Raw genomic sequence first — 9,595 nt, forward strand, 5'->3', positions numbered from 1 at the left:
GTAAACAAACCCTTTTTAAAAAAATGGGGTTTTCTGGGGGAAAAATTTTCAAAAATATCAAAACTCAAAAATAAATTTCAGTTTTTAGGGACTTGGGGGCAGGAAGGGTTTTGTTTAAATAACCAAAATTTCCCACATTACTTATTTTTGGGAAATTTTCCCGTATATATTTTTTATGATATTTCCGAGAGAGGAATTTTAAAAAATTGAAGGAAAATTTTTTTGAAAATTTAAAACGTTAAAAACAGTTTAAAAAAATTAGCATGAGAATTGGCCCGTAAAACCAAAAACCATTAAAAATTTTTTATGAAAATGGTACATTTATATAAGTGAAAGCCAAAAAAAAATTGACCATTTTATTTTTTTTACTTGATAAATTGGGTTTCAGGAAAATTTTTATATATTCACAATTTAATTTTTTCATAGCTTTGGGTTTTCCCCCTTTTTAAATTTTATGTGTTTAAAATAGTCAGCTTTTTCAGTTTTTTCCTTTTGGTAGCCCCCCCATTTCCCCTTGTTTCTGTTGGGAAAAAAAAAACCAATAAAGGTTTTTGATGGACCTAACGTACATGTAACCTTAAAAAATTTTTATTTTTATGTGTGCATTTAAAATAAAAATTTTATCAATCTACTGTTCATTTTCTGAATTGTGCACTTTTAAAATTTATCAACCGGCAACACCCTTCCCCTCATTTGGAAATTAATTTTGCCCCGAAATTTGAAAATAGTTATTTGATTTCCCTTCATACGTCCCAAAATGCAGTTGGGCCCTTTAGCCCCCTTTATTTTTTAGTGATACAGGGGTTTTGGCAAAAAAGTGGTGTTAACTATTTACTTTTATTTTCCCAAAATTTTTTTTTTTTTTTTTTTTATGGGGACAGGGGGAATAACATGTTTAAAAAATCATTAATAGAGTAATATTTTTTTAGACAGTAAATATTTTACACATTAACACACAAAGTAAATTGTTAATTTTTAAGGCCGAAGCTTTCATCCAATAGTAAGTATTTTACACATAAAACTCAAAAAACGTTAATTTAAGTCTGAAGCTTTTACCCAACTGTTACATTTAGGCGGGAAACTTTTTTCCATTTGACGTAGTGTTGTTTATTTCGTCCTTTTCCTCGGGATTTTAATATTTTCTCTATTTCCATGTTTGATTAGGATCAATGTCCACTTTCTGTAACTCGCTTTCATAGAATGTGCCTTTGATTTCTTCTTGTTGCATGATCTGAAGACGATAAATAGGCAATGTACCTCTGTGATAACGTTTGTAAACCCGAAACACTTCTCCAGTGTTGGTTTCATCATTCGCTTGCGTAAACACAGTGCGCAGATGACTGATCCGTACATAATCACCAATCTTAAATTTGAAGGGTCTCAATTTAATGTTCCCTTTTCCTTTGTTTTTGTTTTGTGTAAAGTACGTGGATAATCTAACTTCCTCCTGGTTGGTCTCCTTCACATCAATGGGCCTCATTCCAATTGTTCTGTGAAACGTTTGATTATAACTTTCCACGATGTCATCAAGAATTGGTAAATACGTGTAATTGTCCTTGTTTTTATTGTTTGAATGGCCCTACAAGATACAAGAAAAAAATATATTTACATGCGATTTACATTACATATAATTAAATAGTTATTCAAGTCAACATTAAAAAACTACATTAAATATTGAAGAATACCTTAATGTTCGTATCAATAATAAGTTTAACCTTTCGGATGTACTCACTTTTGTCTCATTTTGTGTGGGTGAATATATTACGTCATGTTTCTTCATTAGTTCTTGCACCGTCTTGGCTCTAAACTCCTGACCTGAAAACAAACAAAATGTATAAAATATATTAATACTGTTGTCATTTTTCAAGTACACATAATATAAATAATAAAAAGTAAACTGGTGAAATAATAATAGTTTATAAATACCTTGTCAGTTATTAATCGTCGAGGTCTCCGGCCAGATTCAACCATGGTGTCTATGAAAGCTTCAGTAACATCTTGTCCAGTTTTCTGTTTGAGTGGTCTCAACCAAACATACCTGGAGAATGTGTCTATCACTAACAAAATGTATTTGAAACCGTTGTTCTATTTAGCAAATTTCACCATATCGATCAAGTCTGCCATCCACAAATCATCTTTTCCCGCACTGACAACGTGGTTCCTTTAAAGCCGTCTTCTCACCGGTTTATGTAAAACTATATGCTTCTTGATTGTGTAGAAACTTCCTGATTCTGTGCATACCTATGTTATATTTGCCTTCATCCTTCACCACTTTGTACAGTTTCTGAGGGCCTGCAAAACTTGCCGGATGTGCTGGATCCAAATATATTTTCTTTAAAAAGTTTTCCCAAGGAGCCATATCTTTACAGTTTAATGTTCGAATATCAAATGATTGTTTTTTTCTTTGACAACTGTTTTTAGCTCGACTTTATTTTTTTGAAAAAAAAGTAGAGGTATTGCTAAAGTCGCGGCGGCGTTGCCGTTGTGTTTGCCTTTGCCGTCCGCAAAACTTGTACCTGGATCATAACTTTTTTATTTCTTGGTGTATTGTCTTCATACTTGGCCACAACAACCCTTGGGACAAGACCTTTCAGTAGACCACACTAACCTTGACCTTCATCCATAAATTACCTTGACTTCAAGGTTAAAAGTCCAAATTTTGCTTGTTCATGCTGTTATTGGCTGTAACTTTTTTTTTTTTGAATGGATTGTCTTCAAACTTGAACATAATAATCTTCAAAGGATATCCCTTAAAAATAAACCAGACAGACCTTGACCTTTACTCATAAATGACCTTGACTTTGAAGGTCAAATTATTGAAATTTTCATTTTTTGGCTATTATTGGCTGTAACTTTGTTATTTTTGAATGGATTGTCTTCAAACTTGAACATAATAATCTTCAAGGATAACCCTAAAAATAGCCAGACAGACCTTGACCTTCACTCATTAATGACCTTGAGACTTTGAAGTTCAAATTATTGAAATTTTTTTATTGTTTTTGGCTGTAACTGGCTGTAACTTTGTTATTATTGAAGGATCAACTTCATATTATAACAGATCATACTTAGGGACAAGACCTTGTTGTTAACTAACACTTTGGGCTCTTTAATGTCCTTGAACCTTGAAGGTTAAATTACTGAATTTTCTCAGATTTGATGACCATATATATTTATTGGTGTGGGTGTGTGTCTGTATATATATATATATATATATATATATATATATATATATCATCATCATCACCAACAACAACAACACGTGTCACCAGGTGACACCACGTGACACAGCCACGTGACACCACATGACTCCACCACGTGACTTATTCACGTAACTCCACTACTTGACTCTACCAAGTGACTCCACCATGTGACTCTACTACGTGACTCCACCACGTGACACCACCATGTGATTTTACCACGTTACTACACCACGTGACTTCACAACGTGACTCTACCACGCGACTTCACCACGTGACTTCAACACTTGATTCCACCACGTGACTTCACCACGTGACACCACCATCTGTCAACCAAGTGACACCACCACGTGTCACCACGTGACTTCATCACGTGTATTTATTTAAAGAATTTTCTATTTTTAGAACTGCATGTTTCTATTTATAGAATTGCGTGTTTCTTTTAAAATATATAGACAAAACTAATGTGACAAGACAGACCGATTAATTTTATAAAAAAGAAACGTTAAGATTTTGTTCAAACATTTCTTTGTTTGCTTTTTAGAGGAAGTAAAAAGTCGAGCGTTGCCCCCGCCCGGCGGTGGCTCTTGTTATTCCTAGTCCTCCTTATCGTTGTCACTTTCTTCCTCGTCACTTCTTCATCATTAGTAATATCAGTCTCAAATAAATTTTCAAACTCAGTCTTATGTTTTCTCAAGACCTTTGTCACGGCTGAAGCTTTGTTAAAACCTTTTAAAATCAATTTTATTTATCTAAGCCATAATGTTGCTGTGGCAGTTCATTGTTACAAAGTGGCAATATAAAATTGTCAGAAGATACAAATGGAATAGATCCATTCAAAAAAATGTATCACAATAGCTTCTGCTTGTAATCTTGTATTCAGAACACTTTTCTTAGGTCACGATACAATTGGCATCATCCCATCCCACGGTTATCGCCCTGAGGCTAAACAGTCTGTAATGGCTTATCAGTGGCTATCTTACATTGCATTTGAAAGGCAAATATATATTCAACATGGCCGAAATAAGGGGGAGAAACAGATAGGACCTTATAAAGTTGATGGGTACTATGAAACAGAAGATGGTCAAAAAGTTGTTCTAGAGTTCTATGGAAATTTTTGGCATGGGTGTCCAAAATGTTTTTCCAAAAGCACAATTAATCAGGTTAATGGATCAACAATGTCTGAATTATACACAAACACTATTGAGAAACAGAAATACCTTGAATCAGAAGGGTATGTTTATGAGTGTATATGGGAATGCGATTTCAAAAAGCAATTAGACTCCAATCCAAAGATGAAAGCATATATTGATTCTTTGGAAATAACTCTCCCTTTAGAGCCGAGATATGTTTTCCATAGCGACCGAACTGAAGCATTTAAAATGTACGCAGAGTCCACGGCAGATACTCAGATTATGTACTTCGATGTGACATCCCTATATCCTAACATAAACAAAACAGGGATAATCCCCTTTGGTCATCAAAATATAATCACTGAAAATTTTGTAGGTTTAAGTTATAATGAAGGGTTAATCGAATGTAAGATTCAACCTCCAAAAAAACTGTATATTCCCGTTTTACCAAGTAAATGTAACAGTAAACTTATGTTCAGTTCCTGTCGTACTTGCAGCGAAACCTATGAAAATGGAAAATGTCAACACGATGACAATGAAAGAGCCGTTACAGGCACTTGGGTTACTGATGAGGTAAAAATGGCTTTATCCCAGGGTTATAGGCTTCTAAATGTTTATGAAGTTTGGCATTTTAATGAAATGGCTCAATATGACCCTCACACCAAAACAGGAGGGGGCCTATTAACGGAATATGTGAACACCTTCCCGAAAGTTAAACAAGAAGCCAGTGGTTGGCCAGACTGGTGTAAAACAGAAACAAACAGACACAAATACATTCAAGAGTATTTTGAAAGGGAGGGCATTTTGCTAGAGTATAATAATATTGAGGAAAATCCTGGCCTAAGACTGCTGGCAAAAATAATTTTAAACTCGTTCTGGGGAAAATTTGGGCAACGTTCTAATCTTACTCAAACAGCCATTATTGATGATCCCGTTCAGTTCATTGACATGATGACATCAGACCAACAAGAAGTGAAAAACGTGCGTTTCATAAATGATGAAGCAGTACAGCTAGACTGGGCTTATACCAGTGATTTCATAGAGACTTCATGCCGTACGAACATAATTGTTGCTGCGTATACTACAGCCCAAGCCCGATTTAAACTGTATAGTTATTTACAAACCACTTGGAGATAGGGTTCTATATTGCGACACTGATTATGTTGTGTTCACCTGTTCCCAGGGACAGTGGCAGCCCCCTTTAGGTGACTTCCTGGGGGATTTAACTGATGAAGTTCCCAACAAACAAATAACTAAATTTGTGACAGGAGGGCCTAAGAACTACGCGTACTGTTTGGAAAAAAAAACAAAAAAAAAGGTCAATCTTCTATTTGTAAAGTACTGGGCATTACTCTAAATCTTAAGAATTCTTTGAATATAAATTTCAACACGTTCAAGCAAATGGTTACTGAACAGGAACAAAACACATGTCTTAACCCATTACTTCATGAGCATTTTGTGAAAAATGGCTGTTTTCATTGAAAAGTCTCCCGTTACAAGTTTAAATTGCTATAATACTATAAAAAACACTTCAACACTAATCAAACCTGGCACAAATGTTGACTGGACCATTGCCCTTGCAACAACATGCTCAGGCTTAAATTTTCTGTTACCATGGCAACGAGGGGACATCTCAAAATTGCCAAAAATCACTATTTTGCGTTGATTTTTTCCATCAAAATTGATTTCAAAGTGCTGCAACTTCTCAATGGATTGAGATAGAGTCAAATGCTTTTCAGCGTTGCTTACACGTTACCTTATAATCAATCTGGGGTCATTTATAGCCTCTCACAAGTCTAAAATTTTCTTGGCGATGAGGGGGAATCCGCCCCCCTTCAAACCCCCCAAACAGAAGGGGGCACATCCCCCTTCTGGCAACTCCCTGATGTATCTTTTGGTTAGGGGCCGCGCCGAAAAAGAGGTCACTTTTTTAAAAAAAACATTTCTCAAACAAAAACAAGTGTTGGGGGCCTAAATAAGGCATTTTTTCACCATTTGAGACAACAAAAAAAGGGGGGTAAAAAGTCGTTAAAAGGCGTGTATATAACGTAATGGGTTAACAGGAAATGATGAAAATACTTGAAATTACCCTAAATCGCGTTTTTTTTTTATGTTTAAACATGGCCTGTCATATAAATTTGAAGAAAAATTGTTGTTTTGTAGATTCTTTGATTTTTTTCATTAACCCATTACTTCATGAGCATTTTGTGAAAAATGGCTGTTTTCATTGAAAAGTCTCCCGTTACTATAAAAACTGCTTCAACACTAATCAAACCTGGCACAAATGTTGACTGGACCATTGCTCTTGCAACAACAGGCTCAGGCTTAAATTTTCTGTTACCATGGCAACGAGGGGACATCTCAAAATTGCCAAAAATCAATATTTTTCGTTGATTTTTTCCATCAAAATTGATTTCAAAGTGCTGCAACTTCTCAATGGATTGAGATAGAGTCAAATGCTTTTCAGCGTTGCTTACACGTTACCTTATGATCAATCTGGGGTCATTTATAGCCTCTCACAAGTCCAAAATTTTCTTGGCGATGAGGGGGAATCCGCCCCCCTTCAAACCCCCAAACAGAAGGGGGCACATCCCCCTTCTGGCAACCCCCTGATGTATCTTTTGATTGGGGGGCTGCGCCAAAAAAGAGGTCTCTTTTTTAACAACATTTCTCAAACAAAAACAAGTGTTGGGGGCCTAAATAAGGCATTTTTTCACCATTTGAGACAACAAAAAAGGGGGATGTGTGAAAAAGGCGTTAAAAGGCGTGTATATAACGTAATGGGTTAACAGGAAATGATGAAAATACTTGAAATTACCCTAAATCGCGTTTTTTATGTTTAAACATGGCCTGTCATATAAATTTGAAGAATAATTGTTGTTTTGTAGATTTTTTTATTTTTTTCATTAACCCATTACTTCATGAGCATTTTGTGAAAAATGGCTGTTTTCATTGAAAAGTCTCCCGTTACAAGTTCAAATTGCTATAATACTATAAAAACTGCTTCAACACTAATCAAACCTGGCACAAATGTTGACTGGACCATTGCTCTTGCAACAACAGGCTCAGGCTTAAATTTTTGTTACCATGGCAACGAGGGGACATCTCAAAATTGCCAAAAATCAATATTTTTCGTTGATTTTTTCCATCAAAATTGATTTCAAAGTGCTGCAACTTCTCAATGGATTGAGATAGAGTCAAATGCTTTTCAGCGTTGCTTACACGTTACCTTATGATCAATCTGGGGTCATTTATAGCCTCTCACAAGTCCAAAATTTTCTTGGCGATGAGGGGGAATCCGCCCCCTTCAAACCCCCCAAACAACCCCCTGATGTATCTTTTGGTTGGGAGGCTGCGCCGAAAAAGATGTCACTTTTTTAACAACATTTCTCAAACAAAAACAAGTGTTGGGGGCCTAAATAAGGCATTTTTTCACCATTTGAGACAACAAAAGGGGGGGGGGTGAAAAAGGCGTTAAAAGGCGTGTATATAACGTACCCAGGAATCAAAATACATGCAATATCATAACAACAACTGAGACCAAAGACTATAAAATTGTCTTTGACAATAGAGTATTATCTGAAAATTACAACTCATTCCCCTACGGATATTAGATATATAAAAACGGACACTGTTTGTTAAGAGAAATATGTGAATGCTAATTGTATTTATGTATTTTTTTGTATTGTTTGTATTTGAAAAAAATATAATTCACTGGAAATATTAAACCCTAGAAACTGTAACAGTTGTTTTATTTTTCTCTCTCTGAATCGTTAATCTAACGAATAAAAGTGAGCTAGTGCACAAGCCAGGACAAATGAACAATTATACAGAAACATAAGGCATCTGTGTAGTGAAATTGTTTCAAAATTTGATTTGTTTCTAGACAAATAGAAAATAAAAAAGTTCTTGCTCGACTGTGCATTATTCAGTTAAACGGACATTCGGCGGTAAAAAAAAAACGTCGTCTGTTTTATACTGTTATATATATATATATATATATATATATATATATATATATATATATATATATTATATATATATATATATATATTATATATATATATATATTATTTAAAACGAGAAAAGGCGTAAAATGAAACAAACAAACATATATTTAAAACCCAGATAATTGTCTTCCCTACTGAATCATGCGCAACAGAGCATAAATTGCGGATAAATCACGTCTCGCTTGAATGGTTCCGATTTTGTACTCAAAAATCCCGTCTAGACTCCTAGCCTAGACTACTTTTATTTTTATTCCGTGCAAATCTCGTGTTATATAATGCACTCGATTGAATGGGTTAGAATGCCATATTTAGTACTAAACATTTCTTTCGTTCTTTTTCTATTATAGGCCTGTATATATTGGTCCAGTTGTTCAAAACTATTGTTAACTTTAACAGCAAATTATCTTAACAGTTGTTAAATTTTAACATTTTCGTAAACTAACAAAATGCCAAAAAATGGGTTGTTCAAAGCTATGTTAACATTTTTTGTATATTTGTTGAAAAAAATCCTTTCGATAATTTTTCTATTTCATTATTTTTCCCCTCTACCAAAGCAGTCGTTTGTAAGAAACAAAATATTTATTATAATTAGAATATTATAATTATTTAATCCGGCTAATTTCTAGTACTGCGGGATGTAGAGGACATAATTGGGATTAGGTTAACGTATCAAACATAGAGGGAAATGGGAAAGGAATATACTGTCTTGAGTTTTGATATTTTGTTCCTAATAAGTGGTACTGATAAACTTAAATTAGATAAACATTAAATCATATATATATTGACCAGTATATCGATTGTTACAGTAGTAAATCTAGGAGACGGCCCAGAATTTCACCCTATGCATCCTATTGTAAATCTATAAATTCTAAGATTAAATTGTGGATACAGCATACCCGGTGACTAAAACACTTAATATCAACAATACTATGATCTAACTGAATTTGACACACATAAAAATACATTAGCCCTTGGACCTTTTGATCAGCTTTTAATTTGTATAATCACTTTAAAAATAATCCAAATAATAACTGGGGTGTATTCTGGCGCATAGTTCTTTATGAAACTTTTTATACAGTCCTGCAAAGATACACAAATAAATTGCAAATCATGTACACAATTACAAAAAATATATATTCATGTATTTAATATATAAAAAATCTTGCACGGAACTACTTTCTTGAATACAACGGGCTTTGTCTTATTCCGTACCGGAGTGACATCTAAATACAATTTTGAAGACCGGGCGTATCGG

At 34.3% G+C, this 9,595-nt stretch overlaps 2 protein-coding genes across 2 annotated transcripts; one reads left to right on the top strand and one right to left on the bottom strand.

Moving 5' to 3' along the window:
* Positions 1-1,144: 1,144 nt before the first annotated feature.
* Positions 1,145-2,359, bottom strand: LOC132720657 (uncharacterized). The gene is made up of 3 exons (XM_060704825.1): positions 2,242-2,359; positions 1,733-1,815; positions 1,145-1,579 (listed from the first exon to the last, which is right to left on the bottom strand). Exons 1-3 carry the CDS (start codon positions 2,357-2,359, stop codon positions 1,145-1,147), a joined length of 636 nt encoding a protein of 211 aa, XP_060560808.1.
* Positions 2,360-4,156: 1,797 nt separating this feature from the next.
* LOC132720652 (uncharacterized) lies at positions 4,157-5,467 on the top strand. Its single transcript, XM_060704821.1, has one exon. The coding sequence runs from the start codon at positions 4,157-4,159 to the stop codon at positions 5,465-5,467; it is 1,311 nt and encodes a 436-aa protein (XP_060560804.1).
* The last annotated feature ends 4,128 nt before the right edge of the window (positions 5,468-9,595 follow it).

The sequence above is a fragment of the Ruditapes philippinarum genome, unplaced genomic scaffold (assembly GCF_026571515.1).
Source record: "Ruditapes philippinarum isolate M1 unplaced genomic scaffold, ASM2657151v2 ctg2433_1_1_1_1, whole genome shotgun sequence".
NCBI lineage: Eukaryota > Metazoa > Mollusca > Bivalvia > Venerida > Veneridae > Ruditapes > Ruditapes philippinarum.

Coding starts and splice junctions, on each gene's coding strand:
- LOC132720657 (XM_060704825.1), bottom strand. CDS start 2,359: ATGGCTCCTTGGGAAAACTTTTTAAAGAAAATATATTTGGATCCAGCA. Junction 1,816..2,241: donor TGAAGGCAAATATAACATAG/GTATGCACAGAA, acceptor GTTTGTTTTCAG/GTCAGGAGTTTAGAGCCAAG. Junction 1,580..1,732: donor CCACACAAAATGAGACAAAA/GTGAGTACATCC, acceptor TGTATCTTGTAG/GGCCATTCAAACAATAAAAA.
- LOC132720652 (XM_060704821.1), top strand. CDS start 4,157: ATGGCTTATCAGTGGCTATCTTACATTGCATTTGAAAGGCAAATATAT.